This window comes from Neomonachus schauinslandi, chromosome 1 (assembly GCF_002201575.2).
Source record: "Neomonachus schauinslandi chromosome 1, ASM220157v2, whole genome shotgun sequence".
Lineage (NCBI taxonomy): Eukaryota > Metazoa > Chordata > Mammalia > Carnivora > Phocidae > Neomonachus > Neomonachus schauinslandi.
Genome location: NC_058403.1, coordinates 78,860,935 through 78,888,696, shown reverse-complemented (window position 1 = coordinate 78,888,696; position 27,762 = coordinate 78,860,935). Strand labels below are relative to the sequence as shown.

Genomic DNA, 27,762 nt, shown 5'->3' with positions numbered 1-27,762 from the left:
AATTTCACCCTTCTCTTCCTATTATGAGAATACTTTATGTCATAGCATGCCTCTGCTATTCCACATATGATTTAAGACTGATTTATAACTTAAATCCATTTACCCAAGCGGCCATGGACATAGGATGGGTGGGTGGGTGCTGGGAAGGACAGGTGGGTGAGCCATACTTTGTAGAGTCTTGCCTTGATGCTGCCCCTGAAGGCCTCAGGAAGGCACCGATGCTCGTAATCCTTGCTTCGTGGAGCTCTATGAGAAGCCTGAAATTTGCTGAGCTTTTGGTCCAGAGGCAACTTTCCTTTCCCAACTGCTCTGCTTTTCATCCACAGTAAATTTTTTATCTCACCAGTCCTTCAGTTATACCCTGAAAACTCTATAATCCTTCCAGTTGCCCTTTTTGCCATGACTAGAAAAAAGATTAGAACTACATCTAGTATCCACTTGAAAATATTCTCTCATCCTTCCAGGTCCCTGGCAAATAGATGAAAATAATGTTAACTGCTTCACCTTGCTCCTCCTCCTGACTTATTAAAACCGGGGCATGTAAATACCTCCAATTCTCCCAACTGTGCCTTTGTGCTAGTGTTCTACATTTCACTTCTACGTATGTTAGAAACTGCACAACACAATGTCATTTTTTTGCTTCGATAGTTAATTGTCTTTCAAAGAGATTTAACTAATAAGAAAAATATTCTTTGTATTTCCCCATGTGGTTATCAGTTTCAGCACTCTTCATTCTTGTATGTAAACCCAGGTTTCCATATGGTATAGTTCTACTAAGAAGATTCCCTTTACCATTTCTTGTAGTGCAGCTCTATACAGTTTTGTCCATCTGAGCTCACTCTTACCTTCTTGCCCTACCCACCTTCAACCATCCACAGGCAGAGTCATCTGTATCTCAGCCCTAGAGCCACTTCTTTATGTACATGCTCTGCCTGTCTCTGCCTCTGCGTCTCTCTCCCTCTCTCTCACACACACACACACACACACAGGCGCACACACACTCACTCAAACCCCCATCATATACTTTCTCCCGAGAAGGTTCCCCTTCTCCCCTTTCTGGCCAGGCAGCCCCAATAGAAGTAAATAAGTAATGAGCCGCCCTGTTTCAGGGCAAGTGAAGCAAAAGCCTGATCAAGCCTCAGAATCCCAGCACATTTGAGTGGTAAAGGCCCAAAAGACAGAGGCCGACAAGATCTGCTTAAAGGATTTACAATGACACGGAGACAAACTGCTGGTTAGATTTACCCCTCCTCCCAAGGATGGGGTATTCTCCACTGCACCCCACCCCGCAAATCTAGTATTATAAAGACTTACCTGTATCAGGGGCACAGGCCTCATCTGCTTTGGCAGCATTATCCACATTCTGTATGTTGGTATCTGGGGAGTAAGAAGAAGGTTTGAGGACCAGCTCATGTTCTCTAGCTTCTTAGAGAGACAGGTAGGGAACCTTCCTATGGGGTCTGGATCACTTGAGTTGTGTGTCTCTGAGTGTCAGCTGGGTTTATGCTGACTTATTGGGGTTGGCTATGTCTCCCTCATTACAGCCCAAGCTTCAAGAAGACAGTGACCACACCTTACCCTTCCTCTGCCACTCCTGGGCTCATTCCACCCTGGGTACATGACCTGAAGGTGCTCCCTCCAAAGGCTTCTTGCAGTCTTTGCAGAAGGTTCTCTTCCCCTGCCATGCATTTGTTTGGGCTTCCTCTCCTCCCCATTGTCCCCTCTGATCCTGAGGGCAGGAATTTTGCCCCTCTTTGTTCCTCTGAGAGAGCCATCAGACACGGCTTCCTGTGAGGACCTATGGGGAAAGGAGTCCTGGTGCCCTGATCCCCATTCACACCCCATAAGGAAGTTAATATGCACAGGGCACCCGCTAGAAATGCAGCTGTGCCTGTGGCAAATGCATCAGAGCTACAAAATCTCCTTTCTATCTTGGGTAACACTGGTCTACATACCTGGGCCACCGGCCTCATTGCTGGCCCTGTCCATTGGGTGGTCAGGGGTCTCCCGCCTGGGCTTCTGGCTGAAGGCCAGGAAGAGGTGTGTGCTCAGTGGCTGAGGAAGGTCCACCTCCAGGTACGCCCTCATGAACAGCTTGAAGACATCATAGCTAATTGGCTGAGAAGAAACAAAGAGGACAGAGAAACTGGGGAGGGGGCAGGCAGGCAAGAGAAATGAAAGGGAAGCAGAAGGAAGTGTGGGACTTGGTGGGTGCAGGAATGAAAAGGCCAGGAAGTGATGGAGAATAACAAGCACAGGGAGCAGGGGACAGGATGCAAGAAAGAGATGACACTGGTGGTTGCATGTTGGGGCTTGCAAGAGGCTTCTGTAATAAGATGTGTCCAAAACTAGGTAGAAAGGGGGTGATGGGGAACGGGCATTGGGAGTGGAGGCCACAGAGGGCTCTGCCTGAGTCGAGGCCCACAAGCCAGACTGCTCTCTAATGAGCAGGATTTGGTCTGTGCCCTGGAATCTTAGTGAAGATAAAGAAGGACATAGTGGAAAATATGATGGAAAGATGGTTCTTCTGTGGTGTCTCCTGAGTGTTCAGGTCTCAGAAAATAGGAAAAGATAGGCTCCATCCTTCATTACTTTCATAACTGATCTTCCCTGGATGAACCTCAAGAGAACAGGAGAGGGTATGTGATGGCTCAGCTGCTCTCAAAACATGTCCTTGTGAAGGTTTTAGGCACTGGGAGAAGAGCAGGAAGCCAAGGACAGAAGGTAGAATCAAGAAACATGCCAAAAACTAGAACCTCTCTCTGCTGTATCTCTCCCACTACTGCCTGGCTTCTGGTCCCGGGCTGGGAGCAACCATGCCAGAAAGGGCTGCTGTACTCAGCAAACACTCAACAAAGACAGTTTGCAGTGAGTCATCACTGGCTCGTGCTCTGATGGCATCAGATTCTTCATCAAATCGGCAGATGCTCCTGGAAATCACTGAGGAAGCTCTACTCTAAGATCTGCTGTGAAGGCTTTTGTAAATAATAACAGCCATGAGAATAAAATCCCTTTTTGGGAGCCTACTTGGCTCTCCTTCCAAAATGTTGATAGCATTTAACCCCTTGTCTCTTCTAGAAAATCTGGGAGCCTTCCCAGAACCATGAGCTGGCTTAAATATATACAACCAGGTCTGGAATACAAAGTTTTGGCCCTAAAAACAAGCGATGCCCTCTTGACCCCATTGGGAGGGAGCTCACAAGGCAGTTTCTACTTGCTCCAGGCTGTCCTTTGCAGAGTGGAGGAAGCCTGATTTGGTTGGACAGAGGATAATGCAGGCTCCTAGCAGATTAAGGGATCTCTAGATTCATATTTCTTGTGACAACTACCACCAAGATGTCTCTCTCTCTCTGTCTTTTCTACCCGAGTCTCTGTGTTTCTCTTTCTGACCCTGTCTCCACAGCCTCATCACCCAAGTGTTCCGCCCCACACATCCTCCTCTTTATCAGTCTGTAAGAGCAAAATCTTTTCCTCCTACTTTCCAAGTGGAACCTACCCACTATGACCCTTGATTCCACCCTCTCTCCATCTGAAGGCATCTCCCAGCATCTGCTTCTCTGCCTGCAAGCATGTTCAAAGTCACTGTTCCAAAGAAATGGCTGGATACTCGAGTTACTAGCCTGTCCTTTTTCTCTTCCCCTTCTATGTGCCCTGGCCAGACCACACTAGCCTGTTACCTCTTTAGTCCCATTTAGTCTGGGTTCTAGCCCATCACCTCTGAACCCACTCTCTTGAAAGTCATCAATTCAGTTGTCTCTTTTCTGACTTGCTCATCTTTGGCTTCTCTGTAGCATTCCATCCTCTCTTCTTAAACTTTCTGTTTTCCATGTTGTTGTGCTATTTTGGTTTTCTTCATTCTCCGATTTGACTATTTGCTGATGGCACTGTTATATTTTAAAAGGCTCTTTTTGCATTGTCTTTTCCTTCACACTATTTAAATTGACAAGCACTGTTTACAATGTACAATTGACTCCTGAACAACACGGGTTTGAACTGTACAAGCCCATTTACTTGTGGAAATTTTCAATACAGTACAGCACTGTCAATGTATTTTCTCTTCCTTATGATTTCCTTAATGACATTTTCCTTTCTCTGGCTTCCTTTATTGTATAATATAGTACAGTATATACAATACATATAACATATAAAATATGTGTTAATCAACTGTTTATGTTAAAAGTAAGGCTTCCAATCAACAGTAGGCTATTAGTAATTAAGCTTTTGGGGAGTCAAAAGTTATATGTGGATTTCCGACTATGTTGGGGTAGAGCAATCTTAACCCCCACGTTACTCAAGGGTCAACAGTAGTTTTGAGCCCCAAAGTGTCCTGTTAATCTTATCAAATTGAGAACTATCAGCAGAAAATATTTCTGGAAAACAGACTATACTAAATGATTTTTAAAAAGAGCAAGTTTAGTTAAACCAAGTCTAATATAACGCTCTTCAAAAACCAAAGCTGAAAGATCATCAAACAAGAGCAGTGTGGGATTCAGGGGACCTCGTGACTGGTCTCAGCTCTACCCTATTTCCCCCTCTTTGTGAACCTCAGTTTCTTCTTCAGCAGATGGTGAGTGCTGAATGAGAAGATCTCAAGGTCTCAGCTTCTATTAACTCCCTCCCTCAACCAGCTCCTCTTCCTGACCCTGCAGTTTCTGCTAATACTGAGAATACCAGGCTCCATTTCGAACTCCCAGTCATTGGAGACTAGGTGTTGTCCCTTCCTTTTATTCACTGTTCTTTCGCCATCTCTGTCACCTCCAGGTCTTTTCTGTGTGTCCACTGTCCAGCTGCCTCCACCCAGACGAGAAGCTATAGAGGCCCGCTGTTCCCTGGTTTCAGACTTCTGTTCTGTACCTCCTACCTGGACCACTGCAATACTTCTCAATTTGCCTCCACCCGCATCTGTCAGTCCTCCCATCTCATCCGTCCTTGCCAGACTGATCCTCCCAAAGCACAATTCTGAACAGATTGCTTTCCTACTCAAAAACATTCCATGCCTACTAATTGCCCATGGGAGAGGTGAGATCAGTTTTAAATCACATGCCCCTCTATAACATTTTGAGCATGCATTCCCATTTATCTTTACTTATAAATTGTATACATGTACTACTGTGCTCCTCTATTACACACTATAAAACATACACAAGAGAAGAAATTAGAAAAGAGAAGAAAGATGAGATAAAAATCAATGTGAATAATGAATCATGGAACACTACATCAAAAACTAATGATGTAATGTATGGTGATTAACATAACATAATTAAAAATCAATGTGCATAGAAGGTCTAATTTGCAATGTTCCCACACACCAGGGGATCATCCTGTGTACTCCTTGAGTCCTCTGGGATTCACAGCCCTCCCATAATCCCACTCCAACCTAGATTTATAACTACTTCAAGCTCTGAGATCATTCTGGTCTTTTCTCCTATTATTCCCTATGTGTACCTCTACCCTGTGTCCACACTGATCTCCATGTTCTTTCCTGGTCAAGCCTCCATGCGTATCTCATAAAATGCTTCCTTCTCTACCTGTTAAAATTCTAGCTATCCTTTAAGGTCCAGCCCAGATGTCACCTCCTCCAGGAAGCCTGGTATGATCCCTTGTACCTGAATTTCTGTACTTTTCCACTTCGGTTCATGTCCTATGACACTTCTATCAGCTGCCCTCTTATTAATACAGCGTTGTTTATGATAAATATATCCTTAGTTTCTCAACTACATCTAGAGATCTGGGAAGGTAGTGAAATATCCTATTTTATCTAAGTATCCCCACACCACATATGACAGTGTTTCCTGATAGGTATTTTAATGGCTGTGGGGTTTCTTGCTGTACACTTGGCTGTCATCAATTACTGTAGGGTCTATTCAGTCAATATATATGTACTGAACCTCCTACATACAAGAAACACCTTGGGGAACATACACAGAGGTCTATACCTTCAAGAGACTCGGGTGTTGAAATAATTCCAATACAGGATCAATAGTGGTGCGTACAGGAAAAGTACTGACAAACTATTATGAGAACTTAGAAAACGATGATTGAACCCATGTCCAACCATTCATGACCCTATTCAGGGGAACAGGATAGCATAGAATAAGCCCAGAAACAAAGGACATTCACACCAGAAGAGCCCAGACCTCCTCATGTCACTGAGGTTCTGAAAGTTCAGTCACTTGCCCAGCTATCAAGCAGCAGAGTAAAACCAGAAGCCTGATCTTCTGACTCCCAGTCCAGTGCTCCTGCTCCCGCGTCTGTTCCAGGTCCCAGTGCTAACATATGGCTCCCTGTCACTCTCTCCAAGAACCTCAAGTACAGTATGCAAAAAAATGTGACTGTGTACCACTCTCAGAGTTGTATCTGAGTTATGAGAGAGTGAGTTCTTTATGAGCAGAAGCCAGGCTCAGAGGAACTGTTAGTGAATGTGGGTAGAAAGTGGTTTACTATGCCCAAACCAGATAAACAAACACTATGAGGCATGCTGAGCCATGTCTTTGCTCTGGAATAACATGCTAGGCACTGTCATGACGCAGGCCTGTTTTTTCCCAGAAACTGCCACTTTCATATAGGAACTAACTGGGAAATTGCTGTTTCTGCAATCTGTTTCAAGTGCGAATTTTTGCACAGGTCAAGAAGGGAGGGGAACCAGATGGACAGCTTACTGTGTATAGGGCAGTTTATATACATGATCTCATTTAAGTCTTAAAACAACAGTGTGAGGTGTGACTATTACTGCCATTTGGTGAATGAAAAAAATTCTGAAAACATGAATAACTTGCTCAGAGTCATAAAGCAAGTGGCAGAGCTGGTGGGCTCTGTGTTTAGATGTGTCTGAGTCTAAGATCATAAGGCCACCAAGCCACCTTGCCCCTTTTGCCCCACTGTGTTCTGCTTCACTTTCTGGCTGTTGTCTGCTGTACTCGGTTCTCCAGAGAATCACTCAGCACTGATGGGCAGGGGCCTGCTTGTCACGGCCAGATGCACTTGTATTCCTGGCCTCGCTTTCCTAGCTACTTGCCCCTTCCCACAACTAACTCATTCTTCCTTGAGACATTTTAGCAGCAGTAAGCCATCAAGCTCAAGAGAAATTAAATTCTTTTTGTTTCCCCAACCACGTGCGGGGACATTACACCTACTAGAAGCCAGCCACACTGTGAGAGAGAATACAATCAGAGTGACAGAGCTTCCCTGGGACACAGCAGTGCCAGGCGTACAAAGAGTGGGGGCCAGCCTGATGGAGGCGGGGGTGGCAGCAGGCTCATAACAGCCAAGCTGCTCTCTGCTTCTGAAAGTTCCTGGGCCTTCACACCCTCAGTAGCCCTGACCAAATTGTTCCCCTCCTACTCTTCAGCCTCAGGACTGATGGGCTGATTAGCAGCTCCCACCCTTCTTTGTTCCTGTGTTTTTGGAGCTGGGGGTGGGGGGTGGTGGGAGGGGCAGGGAGTTCTTTGCTGGCTCTGCCATCTTCTCTGCATGGCTTCTCCACAGGAATGTTCTTTGAAATGGTTCATTCTCAGTCTGGCTCTGTATGGGCAACCTTCCTCCTGCTTCGTTCTCCCGAGGATTGGTACATTTGATCCAAAACCCCTGCTCAGGTAAACCTCGAGGACATGTGCTTTGTTGGTTCGCTGCCGGTACCCAGCAGCAGAGTTGACTCAAGGGTCGTTGAAAGGATGACAATACGAATAAATAAGTGACCTGTCTTGTCCCAAGTTTGTCCTGCTGATCATTTTTCTGCAGTTAGCCCTCATGAAAGGACCCAGGAGCAGGGAAAAGGAAGCTGAGTTTTAAACATTCTGAGGAAAGGAGCCAGAAGGGGAATAATAGTGGGTACCATTTTTAAAGTGTCCTGTACATTTTAAAAATTATCTCATTCCATCCACTCATCTGCAAACTTCCATGTCTTTGTTTGTTGTTATCTTCAGGTCAAAGATGAGGCAAGTGAGGCTCAGAAAGGTGTAATATTTCAGGCCACGTTGCTGGTTGGCATCAAAGGTAGAAGTCTAACCTAAGGCCATGTAACTCCAGAGCCTGCCAATAGGAAGTAAGTTCTGGAGGGCAAGAACGGTGCTTCTTCACCTTTATATCTTCCACAGTGCCTGGATGTTCAAGAAACATTAGATGACTTGAATCTGAAAGTAGTGGAGGTCTTGCATTCATTTATTCATTCAACAAATATTTCTTGAGTGCCTGCTATGAGCCAGATTACTCCTCTGGACATGGGGGATACCAAAATGAACAAATATATAGCAGAACAGATGGTGAGGAATACTAAAGAGGACAATAAGGCAGAATAGAAGGATAAGAAGCATCAGGAAAGAGGGCTTAAGATTTTAAATAGAGAAGGTGATATTCACGGAGAAGGTGATTTGAGCAAACGCTTGAAGGAGACGAGGAAATAACAATGTGGATATATGTGGGAGAAACAGTCTAGGAAGAGGCAAAAGCAAATGCAAAGGTACTGAGGTTAGAGCAACCTTGGCTTGTTTGACAGCATCAAGAAGGCTAATAATAGCTGGAAAGGAATGAGGAGGAGAGTAGCAAGAGATGAGGTTAGAGAGCAGAGGGAGATACAGATGGTAAAGACCTTGATTTTAACTCTGAGTAGGGGGTGGGGAAACCATGAGGGATTGTAGAGCAGAGCAATGACATGATCTGACTTAAGTTTTAACAGATTGCTCAGGATGAGCGTGAAGAATAGACTTTAAAGATCAAGAGCAGAAACAAGGAGCCCAGTTAGGTGACTATTACAATAATCTGGGCAAAATATGGTGGTGCCTCAGGTAAGGGTGGAAGCGGTGCCTGTGGTAAGATGTGACTAGATTCTGGATATATTTTGAAGGTAGAGGTGGCAGGGTTTGCTGATGAATTGGATGTGGGGTGTGAGAGGGAAAACTCAATGATGACTCCATAGTTTTAGACTGAAGAACTTGAAGAATGGAGTTGTCATTTACTGAAATGGGGAAGACTGCAGGAAAAACAGGTTTTACAGGGGAAGATCAAAGAGCTCAGTTTAGCTCATGTTAAGTTTGAGATCGCAATTTGATTTTTTAGTGAAAATGTCAAGTTAGAGGGATGAAAGGAAAATCAGGAGAGTGCAATGTCCTGAAATCCAAGTGAAGACAGTAGAGGAGGATCTGACCAACTGTGTCCAATGCTGTTGAGTAAAATGCCTATTGAGTTTAGCTATATGGAGATCCTTGGCTATCCTCACCAGTGGTCTTAGTAGAGAAGTGGGGGTTATGCTCTGATTGAAGGGCTTTCAAGAAAGTGGGAAGAAGAGAAATTAGAGGCAATGACTATAGACAAATTGTTTGCACAGTTTTGCTATAAGGACAGGAAAGAAATGAGGTAACTGGAAAACTAGAGTCAGGAGAACAATTTTAATATAGGACAAATAACTGTATGTTAATATGTTGATGAGAAAAACCTAACAAATAGTGGAAAGCTGATGTGAAGGAGATATATATATAGAGAGAGCAATGCCTGTCAATAGACTAGAAGAGGATGGGAATGAGTGCATACCTGGAGGAGCTGAACTTACTAGGAGCATGGAGAGTTCATTCCTAGTTACAGGAAAAAAGGTACAGAGGTGGGTGAGGATCTTGTGCAAGATCTCTTGTGATTGTTTCTATTTTCTCAGTGAAGTAGAAAGCATGGTTGATAACTGAGAATGAGGACAGGAAAAGGGAAAGATTTGAAGAGAGAGAGGAAGGTATGATGTAGTCTTCTAGGACAGTGAGAGAATCATTAAACTTGGCAAACATAAATGGCTCATTTGAGACTTAGGAGAAAATATGTTGAGAAACAAGTTCTTTAAAATGAGCTAAACTTTTAAGAGTGGAACAAATTATGGAAAAGCTAGAATATAGGGCTTTTTAAAGGTTTGAAATGGAAACGTTCTTACCTCATGTGGGTCATATTGTTTGAGGCTCCCACCCTCATTAAACTCAGCCAAGACATCCTTTATCTTCTTGGAAGAATCTGGAGAGACATAACGCACATGTGAATTATTGGTGAACAGCTAATGGGAGCTGGGCCAAGTAAATTCTCCCTGTCTAACCTTGGTTATGATGGAGCAACTCCTCATTTCCAGGGCTATGTGGAAAAATGTCACTCTTACCTGCCCTTCTGCCCTCTTATTTCTTTTCAGTATAGTCTCTCTCCTACTGTATGAACTATCTTTCTAAAACACAAATGTGATCTGATCATGTTCCTACTCAATACACTTCAATGGCTCTCCGTTTTCCCAGGATAAAGCTTAACTCCCTTAGCTTGGTATGTAAGTATGCGGTGATTTGACCTAGCCCATTCCTTATCTCTTACTTTAACCTTCCACTCACCCCACTTTTCAGCCACATCAAATCACATTTCCACAAGTCCCTGAATACACTGTATTCACTCATTCATTCTTTCATGGAGTCTCTTCTCTATGTTGTAAACTTCACTCAATTCTTGGTACCCAGCTCAAATGCCAACTCCTATGTAAAGTCTTCCTTTATCAGTTAGAATTCCCTCTCCTGGATCCCACATGACTTGTACACAACTCTGTAACAGCACTTGTCATATAGTGTTATAACTGCTTCCCTTACTCATCTCCTGCCTCAGTTCTACCTTGAGATCTCTAATTGGCTAGTGAGGCTTTGTATATCATATCATGGTCTGACACATAACTAGTGTTCAGAAAACCAATATACTAGGTGACTGCATAAAATCTGAGCAGAAATTTTAAAACATTTAAATTTTTGATTAAATAAGATGAAGGGACATTAAGTCCAGTGATGCTCTGTCCTTGGTGCTGAAACAGAGACTTGGGATTCATGAAGCATAGTGACTTAGAAAATTTTCCTTTCCATTGGAAATAATTTGGAAACTACCAGAGAAAACGGTGGCTTCTTCTTCTTGAGTTTTGTAAGGAAATTGGGAGTTTAGAAAAGGGAGTCAATAATTGTCATTATAAACACATCCTGAGTGTATCCTGTGTATTTACCAGAACTCTAGACATCAGAGAAAACCAGGGTCTCTGTGCTCTCCTTGTCTCGCAGTACTGTGGATAATTAAGAGCTTCCCAAGCTCCATTACTGCCATGATTTGAACATCTGAGCAAAGGGCAATGTTATTAAAAATTGACATAGCGTTCCTTGGTGTTTTTACAGAGGGCTACACTCTCTCATAGGCCTGTGTAAAGTAGATGTGCACATAGGCTGGGCTGTTCTCCATGGCTCTGCTGACTTGGATTCAATCAAGCACAAGTTATAATCATTTCAGGACTGAGACACACTGAAATGCCACAGGAAAATGTTGATGTTGCCTAAAAATGGACATTTCTTCCTGAAATGCAAAACAGATGCTGAAAAACTAATAGCTCAGTGAGATCCAGGCAGCAGATGTCATCAATTTGGGCTGCTTCCATTCAATTCAGAAGACACTATGGAGGGTAAGATGCTGCAAGGGACTGTTGATGAACTAGCTGGAGAGATTATCTGAATAATTGTGGTAATGATGGCTACCTCTTGTTGGGGGCCTTTACTGCATATGCTTATATACTCTCCCCTGCCAATCCATGCACATTTGGTTATATTTTCTTTACAGAAGAAGAAGCTGAAATTCAGAAAAATTAAGCGACTTGCCTCAGAGGGTTTTAATTCAGGTCTAATTTGGCTCAAAGTCTATATTACTTTCCCTTAAGCACTATTCACTGTTACTTCCCAAACACTTGCTAACACAGGGGAAAAGGTAATTAATGCTATAGCAATAATACAGAAGCTCTAGGAAGCACAGAGCAGAGAAGTAGAATGAGCAGGAAAGAAGTAAAATTAGGATGATAGTAAGCTTGGGTGGGGGCCAGGGATGTCCTATACAGGAGGCAGACTTGAGCTGCAGTGTAAAGAATGAGTGAGGTTTGAAAGGCAGACATAAAGTGGAAAGAGTATTCTAAGAAGGGACAGGGTGAACAAAGATGCAGAGATGGGCATCACAAGACATCTAAGAAGGGTCAGAACCAGAGAGTAGTTTGGGGCCAGATTTATGGGAGTCTTGAGTGCCAAGCTAAGGACACTGATTTGAAATTGTTAAAGATTTCCTGAATAGTGGAGTACCATAATCAAGTCTCTGTTTTCTGAAGGCCACTCTGGCAACAGAATGGAAGAGAGCTTAGAATTAGACTAGGGCTCAGTTAACATTACATAAAAATTATATTCAAATCATTCCACGGGCAGCCCAAATACTTAGAAAAGACTACATTTTAGAATCTATTTTAATGGGCGATTTTCAGGCCAGCCAGTGGCCAAATGTGGATTGCATTAAAAAGTCAAATTTGGAAGCATGGGTACCCTTGGCGTGGTTTCTGCAAGAGTAGTAAAGAGCCAGCATTTTGACTGAGAACCCAGGGAGTGATTCCACTTGAATTCATACTTTTAATATTACTGTCACATTTTAGAGATTCCATGGTTGATCCTAGCAGAAATCCTGTTTTTGTTCTAAGTGACTACATATTTGTAAAATCCTAATTTATATTTAAATGTATGCTATAAATGCATGCTACACACACACATGCACATATATGTATATATACATACACAAGTATGTTCATCCTATGTTCACATTCAAATAAATAGCCTTTAAAAAGAAAAACAGAGAAAGTATTTTAAAATCTCTGATTAATAGCCTAAAATTAAATTTAAAAAAAACAATCCAAGAGATTGCTGGTTCCTAGATTTCTGTGAGGGGTGTCCTTCAGCACACATTTACTTCAATTTGCTTCATGGGCCTTAATGAGCTCATAGTGTCAACACCTGCCCTTTTTAAAAAAGGAAGAAGATCTAATTTTCAAATTTGAGACCCATTCCTTTCTCCTGGAATGTCCTTTAATATTTTATTAGTTTTATTTTTGACGGGTTTCTGGGCTGGGTTTCTACTTGCCTGAGGAGCAAGTGGGTACTACTCCATTCTGTTTCATCTTATGACAGCTAAGAACAATGAGGGACCTCTTCAGAGCTCTCCTTGATCTTATCCCAGGCACCGCCTGTGGGTCCAACTGCACAGCCTCAGTAGAGAGCAGAAGCCTCTATAGTAGTACAACCACCAGACTCGGAGGAGATCCAGTTCTATTCCTAAGTGTCTACCAGAGGGCCATGTCCACAGTTCTTTGTAAGAACTCCTATTTTGTTGAGTGCTTACCGTATGCTAGGCACCATCCTAGTAATCTTATATGTTTTACTTAAATCTCCACAACTACTCTCTAATGTAATAATGGTCCTTATTTTATTTTATTTTTAAAGATTTTATTAGAGAGAGAGAAGGAGAGAGCACAAGCAGGTGGAAAGGCAGAGAGAGAAGCAGACTCCCCACTGAGCGGGGAGCCCAAAGTGGGGCTTGATTCCAGGATACCAGGATCATGACTTGAGCCAAAGGCAGATGCCAACTGACTGAGCCACCCAGACACCCCAATGGTCCTTATTTTAGAGAAGAAAAAAACAAGGCTTATGAAATTTAGATGATTCTTTCAAGGGCACGCAGCTAATGAGTGGGTGACTCTGATTTTTAGCATATCTAATAATGTGACACAGCTATTAGATTCACTGGATACGTGAACATGGGTAAATCAGAAGATAAGGCACTTCCTCTATGACAGTGCCTCTCAAACCTGGCTACATGTCAGAACCACCTGAGAAGCCTATGTACATTTGAAACCCAGGCCTCCACTGAGACCAATTAAGTCAGCATCTCTCTCTTTTTTTTTTTTTAAAAGAAATCTAATTTTAGGGGCACCTGGGTGGCTCAGTCGTTAAGCGTCTGCCTTCGGCTCAGGTCATGATCCCAGGGTCCTGGGATCGAGCCCCGCATCGGGCTCCCTGCTCGGCGGGAAGCCTGCTTCTCCCTCTCCCACTCCCCCTGCTTGTGTTCCTGCTCTCGCTAACTCTGTCAAATAAATAAATAAAATCTTTAAAAAAAAAAAAAAGAAGAAATCTAATTTTATTATATTATGTTATGTTAATCACCATACATTACATCATTAGTTTTTGATGTAGTGTTCCATGATTCATTGTTTGCATATAACACCCAGTGCTCCATTTAATACATGCCCTCTTTAATACCCATCACCAGGCTAACCCATCCCCCTCTTTAGATACTCAGGAATCAAAATATTTTAAAGCTTCCTGGGGATTCAAATGTATAGTCAAGGTTAAGAACTGCTGTTCCATGAATGTAATTTTATTGTTAGAAATTAAGACTCTCTTAAGAAGCAGCTAAACTTGTTGGATAATTATTGCAAAATGAAGAAAAGTTTATAACTCTGCTAAATCCGAAATCACCACGCTTGGCAGACATTCTCCATTGCTGAAGTGGACAACACTAAGGAACTTTACCCAACAGGTCAACTTATTCAGCTTCGTGGCAAGGCAGGGATACATTCTGTATTAACTTGCACTGGCTGAACCATCAGCATGCAGTTTTACCCCAAATCAGGGGTCAAGAAGGCTCTTTTCCGTGATCAAGGTCACTAGTAGTAACAACTACCCTAAGAAGTTTCAATCCAAAACTGTCTCTTTATGCTTTATGTGCCAAGAATTCTGGGACCTTAACCAAACACTTGTTCCTAGTGTTTGAGCACATTCAAAGCCTTTTTAAGGAGAAAATTTGGCCCAACTCACAAGCACCTTCACTGGCACGCTTGTGTGGGAGAGGGATGCCCTTCAACTGAACAAGCAGACAAATTAGGAGATTCAGTGTTTACAGCAGAACGTCAGCGGTGCTGCTGGAACCAGAACCCAAAGTTTATGGACCATCTTCTAGTTAAGAACACTGAGTATATGAGCACTAGTCGGGCCATTAAACTCTGAAATAACTATAAATCAACATTTTCAAATGGGAACCTGAAAACCCATAGATGAGAGTGAAATTATAAGATGCATAATAACTCTCCATGCCTCAAAGTCCCCCAAGAGCATCTCAAACTGAACATGTGTAGGAAATGCCTAAGGGTCAGGTTTAAATGATCTGATTCAACAGGAACTGAGTCGGGGCCTCACATTCTGCATTTCAAACAAGACCCTCGATGATGCCAATTATGCAGGTGCATGGACCTCACTTATGATAAGGCCTTAGTAACATTCTTGTATATTTGTGGCTGACTAGTAAGGCTTGCCTGTCACAACATAGACAAAACCATGATACTGAGGACAGAGGAACATATTCCATGGGTTGAGAAGACCACAAATGACTCAACCCTGGGAAAGAAAGACACAGAGAGGGGAAAAGATAAAGTTGGCACATGAAAGGGGGGAAAAAAAACCCTAGATTTTCCTTCTTTCGAGGATGGCTAGGATGTATGAGTAAGTTTTATAAGTATTCCAGGGAGTCAAGAACACAGTGAGGTGCACAAAAGCAAGAGTGCAGTTTCCCAAGGGTTCTAGAAAGATGGAGAATGATGTCAGAACAGAGATGCCAGATCCAGGAGCAGTGCATCAAAAGGCCCACCTTTTTAGCCAGGAGGAATGAGGCCCCAAAGTGGAATGTGGGAAGCATGTGTAAGAAGCCCAGCCTCATAAGCACTGACACATTCTCCCAGCTACACTTCTTTTCCTGTGCAATGTTTCTCCCCAGCATAGAGCCCATTGCCTGGCATAAAATCAATGTTCAATAAAGATTCATGGAATAAAGGAGGACTAGAAAATGGATTTAGGTTATCGTGCTTGTCCCGTATGTCCTGTATTTCCAGGGGCATAGGGAAAAAAGCTGGACCAGTGGTTGTTAACCTTGGCTGCAAGGTGGAATCACCTGGGGAGCTTTAAACACTACTGAACCCCGGATTCTACACCTATAGATTATGATTAAATGATCCCAGGGGTGGGGGGGGGGGAATGTGTGGACAGGGCACTGGAAGGGTTCAAAGCCTCCCAAGTATTTCTAGTGGGCAGCCAAGGCTGAGGACCACCGAGGTCTACCAAGCTAACTACTGAGGGGAACCAGTGAAAGTGATAACTCTGCTACAGTGTTACATATAGAATAAGGGGGAAAGACTTTACATTGAAAGTAGAGGGTTTGGGGGCTCATATAAGAGAACCCTCTTTAGGATACTGAGATTTTCTGATTCACCATAAATGCTCTGAATGACTGGTATGGCTTATTTGTATAAGCAAAATTGGTATTGATAGCAAAACTTCCCACTTTTTCTTCAAATAATTTGGCCTCATTAGTCATAACCCAAATGAAGATGGAGGAATGGATCAGACAACCTGAACCTTCTTGTGACTAAAGGTGTGGTCCCTGGACCAGCATCATCAGCAACCTGGAAGCTTGTCTGAAATGCAGCATCTCAGAACTATCCCAGACCTACTGAGTCAGAATCAGCATTTTTAACAAGATCTCCAGGAGATTCATGTGCATATTCAAATCTGAGAGCTACTGTTCCGTAGAAGTCTATCCCTATCCATAGATTCTGTGACTGCTTGTGGGTAGAGTCCTAGTCATCAGAATGAAAAGAAGGCCAGTTACACTGCAAGAGACATGGGTGAGAAATAGCTGTGGTTTCCTTCCAAGATGGAAGCAATGAGACATGACACTTTATGGACCCAGGACTCCAAGAACATTTGACTAACTCTCACTCTGCTGGCCCATATAAATAACAAGGTTTCAATGAAGCTTACTTAGAGCTTTACATTGTTCTATAAACCAGCCCTAAACATTTTCTCTGACTCCCATATTAAACTGACAGGTTTGAATTTTGAGCTGTAATTTACCTACATCTTAAAGCCAGAAACTTTGCGTTGATCTGATTCTAACGAAATATATTTCTGAATAGCACAATTTACTGATTTATTCTCTTTAAATGTACTTTAAAATTTTGCTCTATTATAGTTTGACATACAAATATATATATAATATTTTAATAAATAATATAAATATATATATATATTTTCTCCCCACTGTATCACTGAAGGTTGAGCTCCAATGGGTACTTTTTGTTTAATTTATTGGAACTGGATTGAAGCAAATTGAATTTGACCTGGGATTGAGAACTTTGGTTCTAATTCTTATTCTACCACTGACCTTCTGTGTGACCTTGGAGAAGTCACTGAGCAATTCTGGACTCGGTGTTCTCACTGAAAAATGGATAGGAGTTGGATTTGATGGTGGCTTAAAATTTCTCCCAGGTGTAAGAAGTCTACAAAATCTAGCAACCATGGGCTGATGTTGAAAATGTTTGGTTTAATTTCTTGGAGAGTTAAAAGTTAAAATTGATGCTTTATCATTTTTTTCCTTTTTTCCCTTTCTGAAAAAGTGGATAGTTTTGTCCTTGGAAAGTTATGGAAAAATAATTGCCCCTCCCCAAATATCAGGATTAGAAGGATAATAAACCCATTATATCTCTATTTGAAGCTGTTAGGGGAGGGTCAGTGGGAGGCCTCCCCACAAGCTCATGCCCTCTGAGGTGGAAAAGAAACCTGTTTCAACATAGAAACTAAGTATTAGAAGGGCTAATGATGGTCATTTGATCAACTGGATATCTAGGGAAAGAAAACTCAATTGCTTTTAAGTCAATTCTGTTCTGTCTTAGGCAGGTTTGACCATTAGGCATCAATGAATTCCTTGCTTTAAGTCTTTCTTTGATGATTTCCTCCCATTAGTCCTAGGGCTACTTCTGGAAGCCATTCAAAATTAATGACACACCTCCTCCCCGCAACAGCAGTATTTATTTATTTATTTGAATCTTCCCTTCTCCTGCAAACAGGCATAGTACTTGCAGGCACTTCTTCATAACCCCGCTGTGAGGCCCCTCACCATGCTAGTGGCACTTCTCAAACACATGCCGGTTTGTCCATATACATCATGCACTGTGGTGCCCAGGAATAAATTCAGCTCTCAAAGAGGTCTGATCAGGGCAGGACACAATGTGGATACCAGGTGGCCTTACTAGACACTGTGAGTCTATTAATACATCTTACGATCGCAAACAACAGTTTGGTTAAATAAAATAATGTATCAAAAGAAATCTCAGCAACCCCTAAAAGCCTTGCTTCTGGAAAGTTCTGAACAACACAGGAACACCTCATGATATACTGTCCGCTAGCTAGTCTCCAAAGATGGCTGTCCACACTCTCCCTGTGCCCTGTGTGAGCCGCTCTCCCATGAGATGTGCAGTCCATTCCCTGGCCCCAGTGCGTCTGGGCCAGGCCAGTGGAATGTGGAGACAGTTCTGTTTAGGGACCTCAGAGTCCAGGTGTTAAAAAGGCCTGCTTTTATGCTCTTGGAGTCCAGGGCCACATGTAAGAAGTCCAGGCCAGCCAACTAGAAAAAGAGGCCACATGGAGAGGCCCTGGGAGATGGCAAAGCACTTGGAGAAAGCAATCTGATGGAGGAATGCTGAGGTAACAGTATGGCAGTGAGTAAGCCTGCTGGATCCTGTGAGGCATCCCACCCAAAGCCCCAAACACTGTGGAGCAGGGACCAGCCATCCCAGGTGTGCCCCGCCCAGATCCCTGAGTCACAGAATCGTGGGAAAAAACAAAATGGCTGTTTTAATGCATGAGGTTGAAGTTGTTTTGATGCAGCAGTAGATAACTGAATTGAATAGATAACTGTTAGGGTGAGGAGAACAGCATACGAAAGAGCCTCGCATGTCTATTTCACACACACACACACACACGTAGTGGTTATCACTGGGAGATGGGATCATGGGTAGGTTTAAATTTCATCCGTTTTTCATTTTTGTACTTGATTTTGTGACAAAAATATCCTTAATATCACAGTATGTTTTTTACAAACACTTTACTGACTCACATTAAGCTTACCATATATATATATATGTATCAACTGTGTGTGTGTGTGTGTGTACATATAAAATAAATACCTACACCTATGAGGGCAGTTTTAACATGGCTTCTCCCCCACCCCTCCGCCACCCCCAGCAGAAGGCCACCAAAGAAGCTACAGGGTTTTTGTTATATAAACAGAATACGCCAAGAGCCTCTTACTCTGAAATTCTTGGCCCGTCCTACCTGGTAACCCCACTGGGGAAAGTTCCCAATTCTTAGGCTATACACTTCGGCTATTCCACTACCGCAAAGCTCCTGTTTATGTAGTTATGAAGAGCAGTTGCTATGGCAATGCAATCTGACTGAATACCAGCATGTGTCTAAAATTGGTAGAAGTGCCTTTTCCAGGGCTTCCTCTGAGGATTAATCATTTTCCAAGAACTGTAGCTTTTTTTCCTCTCCTGTTACAACAACAGTGCCAGGGCACTTGTCCAGTCTTGGGACACGGACGAGATGAGGAGGGGTCAGAGAAGGACAAAGCTGATGGCTGAAAAAGAGACCCAAGACTCAAAGGAACCCTTTCCTACTGAATAGTCCGGTTTCTTTTTGGCGCCTGCCTCCCCTACTGCTTTGCCACATGTGGAGCCCTCTGTCCCTCCACTCCCTCCACCCACTACTCTGTTTGCCCGGCCATCTTTCAGGTTCTTCTGCCTTCTTCTGACTCCTCTCCCTTCTCTGACCCCTGAGTGTAGGCAGACTCTTGGTCCTGTTTCCCACCTTCTCATCTCTTTCCTCAGGTGCTTGTTATCTGAAGTGCTTTCATTCCTGTTGTCCCCTCCTTGCTGCCTCCACACAATGATTCCAACGTCAGAGCTGGAGCCTAGCTCTCCTGCCCACTCTCTTCCCACCACCACCCCTCTCAGGCCCACAGGATACCTCGCTTGGAAGGCAGTATCCTCCACAATGGGCTCTTATTTATCATTCCAGCTCTTGCCCCCAATCCTTTCCTGCCACCACCACCACTTGCCCTAGGCTCCAAGTCTGTGACCTGCTTGCCATTCTCCGAAGCTACCATGATGACCTCTCTTCCCTGCTCCCCAAGCCACTTCCTCTGCCTGCAATGCTTTCCCCTCCTCTCTCCTACTAGTGTTTCTGGCATCTGGAAACCACACCTGCCTCAGGAAGCCTCCCACCAGGCTAGGCTAGTTCTCCTCCTCTGTGTTCCGCACTTCTTAGCACCTGTCATACTGAACGTCATTGTTTGAGTCCCATCTATCTTTCCCTACTAGGCTGGGAGCTCTTTGAGGGCGGGGATTGTGTCTCCCTCATTGCTGGTTCCCTGCAACCTGGCGCATATGAATGAAGAAGTGGATGTGTCATCACCATCCCAAAATCAACATTCCCAAACCGTCCCCACCACCCTTGAATACTAATGTTGGCATCTGCCAAAGATTCACAGTCTTCAGGGGTATCTTTGCTGGCTTCCTTTCATTCCGCAAATGTTGGTGATACTTCTACCACAGATTTCCACAGGTGAGCATTTGTTCACTGCCACAGTCCCTCCTAGCCCTGATACTCAGCTCAGACTAGATTTCAGACCCTGATCTACCTTCCTGATCTGACAGCTTCTATATTCAGGCCACCCTGCACACAGCCACCAGATTCATGGCTCTGAACTTTGCCACCTTGGTCCCAACCCACACTTTGACCCAAGGCCTCCTACTATCCCCATCCCTCCTCTGTCCTCCTCCCCACCCTCCTCTCCTTAGAGCCCAGAGGTTCTCTTCACCACCCATACATATCCCTCTCTGTGCTTCTCTCCCTTTGTTTCTGTTGTTTCTCCCCCTCCCCCACTATCTACTTACTATTCACATTTTAAACTTCTGTCCTCCATAGAGTCCACCCAGCTAAATCCTCTGTTGTGGGGTAAATTGTATCCCCTCCCCCCAAATTCATATGTTGAAGTTTTGACCCCCCACCCCAGAGCCTCAGAATATGACCTTATTTAGAAATAGCGTCATTACAGATGTAGCTAGTTAAGATGAAGTCATACTGGAATAGGGTGGGTCTAATCCAATATGACTGTGTCCATATAAAAAGGGAAATTTGGATATGGAGATACACATACACAGGGAGAATGTGGAGAGACAGGGAGAAGAGAGTCATCTATAAGCCAAGGAGAGAAGCCTAGAACACATTCTTCCCTTACAGTCCTCAGGAGGAACCAGCCCTGCTGAGACCTTGATTTTGCACTTCTAGCCTCCAGAACTGTTAGATACTTTCTGTTGTTCTAAGCCACCCAGAGTGTGGGTACTTTGTCACAGGAGCCTAGCAAACTAATACACTCCCCCATACCAATTTCCTCTAGCTTTAAATTCCCTTCTCATTTATGTATTCGGTTTAGACAGCTCTGCCAGAGGTATTTGCCTGCTGCCTTAAACCTGCCTTTTGCTTGTGTTAGGAACACATTTCTGATTCCTTAACAAGATTCTGATTCCTCAAGAGCAAGCCTTTTCTTTGTGCTTCTTTTTCATCCCTGACTAGGGCCAGTCTTTGGGTGACCTACAGAGCATGGTGAATGAAACGTAATTTACCCTGGAAGGTGATGATGCCTTGCTCCTTGTCAATACATTACAGAGTCTCTCTAAGCCCATCAAGGTCAGACAGGAGGCCATGGGCTCCAGGGAGCCAAGAGGGAGACTGGCCAGAAGTCCCATGGGGGGCTCCTGTTGACCATGGGGAGCACAGAGTCATGGGTGTCAGGCCTGGGAAGAATCACAGGAAGAGGTCGTCTCATCCAACTCTCTCATCGTGCAGAAGAGGACACAGGCTGTGGGGGTTCGGGGCTGTCACATCACAGAGAGCAAGACCCACAGGTGGCACTGAAGCCCAATATTTAGACTCCCAGACCAGGACAGTGGACAAGGGCTGCCTGCCCCGTACGAGCGGGGCAGGCTGCCAAAAGGGCATACAAGGGCTCCCTGGACAAACTTTGGAGGGCAGGTCAACTTGCCATTGGCCTAGTGATTTACAAAAGCGCCACAATAATTAACAGGAAGGGAGAGGTGATTAGACTAAAGGGGCAGGGCAGTCAGTGCAGCTGAGAAGTCTGCAAAGCAAAGGGCTCTAAAACGTTGGTGCCACTGTACAAACACCATGGTCACCACGTGTGCAGAGGGCAGTGGTCAGGTGGCGTTCCAGCCTTGGCAAATTCCTGTCATGTCAGGATTAGGAGTAGCCTGCAGAGGGCACAGCTGGGTGCCCACATGTGAGCATCAGCCTTGCCACCAAAGTGTCCTGATGCGTTGCAATTATTCCTGGGTATAACTACTGGGAAACCAAGAGCCCCCGTTGAAGAGCCAGGCTTATTCAGAACAAAGTCAAGAAAGAGACACACATCAGCATTCTGTTCTTACTGAAAAAAGGCACTGGGTCCAAACACAAGCGTCTATTAAAGCCAGTGACTGAGTAACCTTATAACTACGCAGCCTTCAGTCTTTCAAAAATTATGCTATACACAGGAGAAAATACAGTATTATGTTAGGCAGAAAATGTAGGCTAAAAAAAAAAAAGGTACTGTATACTCAGGAACTCAACTATGTAATGCAATATGCACAGGAGGGGAGTGTTCCAAAATGTTCATGAGTTTGGCTGTGATTTTTAACCTACTCTTTATTTTTTCCCCTGTATATTCCAAATTTCTATGGTGAGCATGTATCCTTTATAGAGTGTAAAGATAATTGTTTTTATGTTTAAAGACACTGGTTCTGTGTTTATAAGGAAATATAATCTGTCAGGCCCAACCTCATTCTCTGTGGCTTTGCAACAATTACACCATTCTTCTCTCCAGAAATGTTCTCCCCTACCAAGAGGAAATCCTGCCCCAGGTGGGTCAATCCATTTACTCACATTCTGAATATTTCTGCAGTTGGTCAAATTCCTCTGGAGTGAGGGAGACCCACCGTTCTTCACTCATCTTTAAGCTGGCTGTGAGTGCTTGAGGCCAGGGATGGAGTTCTGTTCACCAGGGTGAAGCTGAGGCCCAGCCCAGGGCCTGGCTCATTGCAGGTAGGCGATGGACCGGCCCTTCGGGAGACTCTGAGGATCCCCGGGTCTATGGCAGTGGTGGGCACCTTTCAGCAGATGTGAGCAGGCGTGTGCTATTGCTGCAACAGCATGCTTCCATCCGTAGTCAAGGTCGTCAGAAATCCTGGCTCCTCCTGGGCAGAAGTAGAAAAGACATTGTGAATGGGAGTGTTAGAATTTGTAAGTCACCCTTTCTTATAAAAGAAATCCCCAACTGTTCTCTGGGGAAAGGCCTATGGGAGGCAGTGGTTCTCGGCGGGGGGGGTGTCTCCCCAGGGAAGTCTGAAGAGGGCGTACAGACCAGACGAGCACAACTCCAGTTGGGTGGTCCATCTGAATAGGTATTCGTACTCCTCCACTCAGGAAATTTTACATGTCTCACAGGAGAGGTGTAGTAGGACCACCTGAGGGCATCCTCAAGGCATGAAAACGCCTCAGGCTGTCAGATGCCTCACGAGTTAAGTAGGGACAGTACTTATCTGCTATGATTTGAAAGGTAAGCCGGTCTCTCCTCCACGGATTTTAAATTCCACCATTATTCTGGACATTCAAATACCCGCAAGGCTGGCTAACATCCCAGTGACTGAAGTGGTTTCATACAAAGGTGATCTGAGGGAAGACCTGCCCGCCCCAGTGCAGGGGAACTTGTGGGAGGGAAAGGGGATGGATTCAGACAGAAGCTTAGCATCTTTCCCTTTGAGCCCCTCCTAGCACGGTGAGCTCCGGCAGTCAGTCATACCATCAGCCATGAAGTCCATTTAGCGGGTTGTGAAATTGACATGGTGGGCCAAGGCCCCCGTTTGAAAACACAACATAGAACAGGATAGAGTGGAATGGCATGAAATGGAGTTGAAAATAAGAGCGCATCTCCTTTTAGTTATACATACATGTTTACTGATTATACTGTAAAAATGTATTTCTTATTCTGGATTGAGGCTTAAAAAAGTGTTGGAAAGCTACCAACCTAATAGGGGGAGAAATACAGACTGATGTTACCAAAGAAGCTCAGTTTTCATAGAACAGGATCCATGTTGGAGGGTCAGACATCAAGTTAAATCTGGGAGCCTGGAGCATATGAAGGACGGTGGAGGGGCTGGATGAGACCACCCAGTGAGGAGGCAGGTTTGTGCAGCTATCTGGAAGAGCTCATGGACGTGGCTGGTGTGGACCTGGAGGGCTGGCCAGGAGCTGAGGGAAGATGCTGGAAGGAGACTCTGGCTCTGGAAGGAGGACCTTCCACCAATCAGAGCTCTCCACCAATAGGTGGGAATGCATGGCAAGGGAGTGAGATGCCTGCATCCCCAGGAGCATCCAAGTTCTAGTCGCTCTTCTTAAAACATCCAATTCTCTCCTTAATCCACTGCCCTCCTGGATTCTGCTCCTTGGTACCTGCTCTCGCCAGGGTCCCCGGGGACACAATTTTCAAATCCAGTAGGCATTTTTCAGGCCTTCCTTACTTCATTTGCTTCTCTTTGCAGCCTCTGCCATGGCAGGAAACAGCCCCCTGGAAACAATCTTATCTTTCAGAGTGTTCCCCCTCAGTCTCCTTCCACTTCTTTGGCCATCGTTAAATACTGGTATTTCCCAAATCCCAACCTCAGCCCTCTTCTGGCTCTATACCCCTTCCCTGAGGGACCCACTGCCACAGCTTCAGTGACCCCGGCATGCTGCCCCAACCGTTCACTCTCTCCTCAATCCAGATCCGAATATCCAACTGTCCACTGTGACTCCTCTGTGTATCCCAGACCACCCCAGATCAGCCCGTTCCCATGTCCCCAACCTGCCCCTCCTCTACATTCTGGTCATGCCTGGAAAGGAGCAAGGACACAGGCCAGAAGCCCAAGGCTCAGCCTCAGCTCTTTCCCCTTCCTCTCCTGCCAAACCCAGGCACCGCTTTCCAGAGTGACCGTCTGTTGTGTGTCCCCTCCTCTCTGTCATGCCAGCTTCATCAACTCAGACCCTCATCGTCTCACTCCCAGTCTCTACCAACAGCCTCCCGATGGGCTCTCTGCCTTGGCTTTTACTCTCCTGCCCTGGGTCTGCTTTAAATGGCCAACCAGTTCATATCTCTCCCGGTAATAAAATTCTTCAGTGGTTTTCTATTGCCTATGGAATAAAACATGATCATCCTTTTATGATACACAAAGCTCTTTATGATCTGTCCTCTGATGATCAATTCAGTCCAAAAGTGAGGGGTGACCTTTAGAAACATTTTCCATCCAACCAGGGAATTCAACATCACCGCCGGTGTTACTAAGGCTGTGGCTGTCCTTTAGAGGACACTTACTTTACCCTATATGCTTTACAGAGTTTAGCCCATTTGTCCTCCTAACGACCGTGTACATTCAGCATTGCTTTTGCTATTTTTATTTATTTATTTATTTAGTTATTTTTTTAAAGATTTTATTTATTTATTCACGAGAGACAGAGAGAGAGACAGAGGCAGAGGGAGAAGCAGGCTCCCCGCGGAGCCGGGAGCCCAATGCGGGACTCGATCCCAGGACCCTGGGATCATGACCTGAGCCGGAGGCAGACGCTTAACCGACTGAGCCACCCAGGCGTCCCGCTTTTGCTATTTTTAGATGAGGAAGATGAGGCAAGGTGTTCAGTAAATATGGTGCAGAAAAAGAAGGAACCTCCAAGCTTTTGTTTAAGAATGCCTCTCTGGCCGTATCATTCTGCACACTTCCAGAAACACAGAGCTAGGTCTGAGGTGACCGAGAGATGCACTGCCTCAGAGAATACCATGGAACTCCAAGTCAGAAGACAGGGGCTTTGAATCCTGCTCTACCTCCTATTTGCTATTTGACGTTAGACAAATTTTGTGTTTCTTGACCCTTGGTTTTCACCTCAAAAATGGGAATACTAATAAAAATCTCACTGAGCTAATGCTAGGAGTGAGTTAATATATGCAAAAACCAAACAGAGAATCACAAAACCTCACCTAACATAATGCCTAACACGCAGTGGGCACTCAATAAGCAATTACCATTATCTTCCTAACTGCAAATTCAACACTTAGCAATATGACTTAAGCAATCAGCTGACAGCTGTCGGGTGCAAAGACTTTGTGTTATGCCACAGATTTCTGAACTTGATCTTCTCCTGCTCCAAGTTGTTTTAATTCTGTAATTACTCATCAAATTGTTATCCACGAGTTTTAGCATCCACTGATGATTCTTGCCTGGATTAATTATTTTATTATTTTATTTATTTATTTTTTAGAGAGAGGGAGAGTGTGCGAGTGGGGGATGGTGGAGAGGGAGAGAGAGAATCTTAAGCAGGCTCCACATCCAGTGCAGAGTCCAGCACAGGGCTCGATCCCACGACCCTGAGATCATGACCTGCGCCGAAATCAGGAGTTGGATGCTTAATCGAATGAGCCACCTAGGCGCCCCTGGATTAATTATTATTATGATAGAGAACTTCTAATTCTATCACTCCCTCTATATTTATTAGTTTGGATTCTACTGTAAGGAAGAGCTTTCTCTTTATTTCTTTATATCAGTTTCCTTATGTATATTTTTTATACTATAAATGCTATAAATATATAAAATATAAATATCATATATAAATATCTATATAAATAAGTATGAATGTATGTTATGTTTACATATAATATGCATATTCATTTATATTAATGGATTCTTATTTTATTCAGAGGGATATAATCCATCACTATCATTATTTGTTTTGATTTGAAATGTCCCAGATTTGGCCAGTGGAAGCTCATTCAAGTTGATTTCTTGTTCTTCAGTCATCTTCCCATCATTCTTTGAGTACATCTTTATTTTCTAGTACAACAAAATGTCTCAGTCTCACCCTGTACTTCCTCAGTTGTCCTGAAATCAGTCATTTCTCCAAAGCACAGATTCCTTTTAGTGGAGAATAGTATTTGAAACCAAGCTTTGGGCACTAGGTATGCGCATCGCTACTGGGGTGTCATAGCTTCTAGACTTTATCAGGGCCAGGGCCAGGAAACCCACGCAGGTATACACACACATCACATTTCTGGCTGGCTGGCTGTCTATCCATCCATCCATTCATGTTAAAAACCCCAAGTTCATACTCAGACCTCCAACTATAGTCCAGTATTACAATGTCGACTGTAGACTTCCCCTCATTCCATATTTTTAAGCTCCGTTCGCCAACAAACTTCATTTCCATTATCTACAATATATTTATTTGCCCAATCCTTAAATACACAGAAAGAAGTTTCAAAATTGCTAGCTACAACTCTGTGAAAATCAAAAAAGAGTTCCAGATTTGTTGACAGTTCTTTTGTCTTCGCCAACAAAGCATGTCCTCAAAGTCCTATTTTCAAAAGTTACTTAGATTAGTTCTTTCACACTCCTATTCATTTCTGTTTGTATTTCACTCTAGGGTTTCTTCCTCCATTCCCAATGATTCTTTTTTTAATACGGTTTCTTCAGAGAGGCCTGGCTACCCCCATTCCTTTTACTCTGTGCTCATCCCTCTCCTTTCCATCTTATTCCCACTCACCCCTTCTAGTTTCTAGTTTATCCTTCCTGTTTATTTTTGTACCAGTGAGCAGATTATTGGATACATTTTTATTTCCCCTTCTTTATTACACCAAATGCAGTCTTTTGCATATTGTTTTTTTCACTTAACAATATATCCCATGAATCATTCCATATCTGTTCATAGAGATTTTCTTCAGCTAAAACCAAATTAGACCCCAACACTTGCTTGCAAACCTTCGGTGGCTTCTCTTGGACTCTTTTGGGCAGGCTTTTTAGCCAGTCCAGAAAATCCTTTACCTGTGGTTCAACTCACCTCCCCATCTTCACTCCAATTATCTCTTGCCCCACATGCTCCACGTTCCAGCCAAATCATCTTACTGTCTCTCCCTAGCACCAAGCCAAGCACCCGGCACATGACAGCACCTCATAAACATCAG

The 27,762-nt window shown here is 43.9% G+C and overlaps 1 protein-coding gene across 3 annotated transcripts in view; it reads right to left on the bottom strand.

Annotated features, from left to right (window-relative positions):
• Positions 1 to 22,731, bottom strand: part of DGKG (diacylglycerol kinase gamma) — a 159,844-nt gene extending 137,113 nt beyond the window's left edge. For all 3 annotated transcript variants that reach the window (XM_021692349.1, XM_021692350.1, XM_021692351.1), the window contains exons 1-4: positions 22,665 to 22,731; positions 9,905 to 9,981; positions 1,956 to 2,118; positions 1,315 to 1,377 (exon numbers count right to left, since the gene is read on the bottom strand). In XM_021692349.1, the coding sequence (XP_021548024.1) occupies positions 1,315 to 1,377; positions 1,956 to 2,118; positions 9,905 to 9,981; positions 22,665 to 22,731 (370 nt within the window). The remainder of the gene's footprint in view (positions 1 to 1,314; positions 1,378 to 1,955; positions 2,119 to 9,904; positions 9,982 to 22,664) is intronic.
• Positions 22,732 to 27,762: the final 5,031 nt, after the last annotated feature.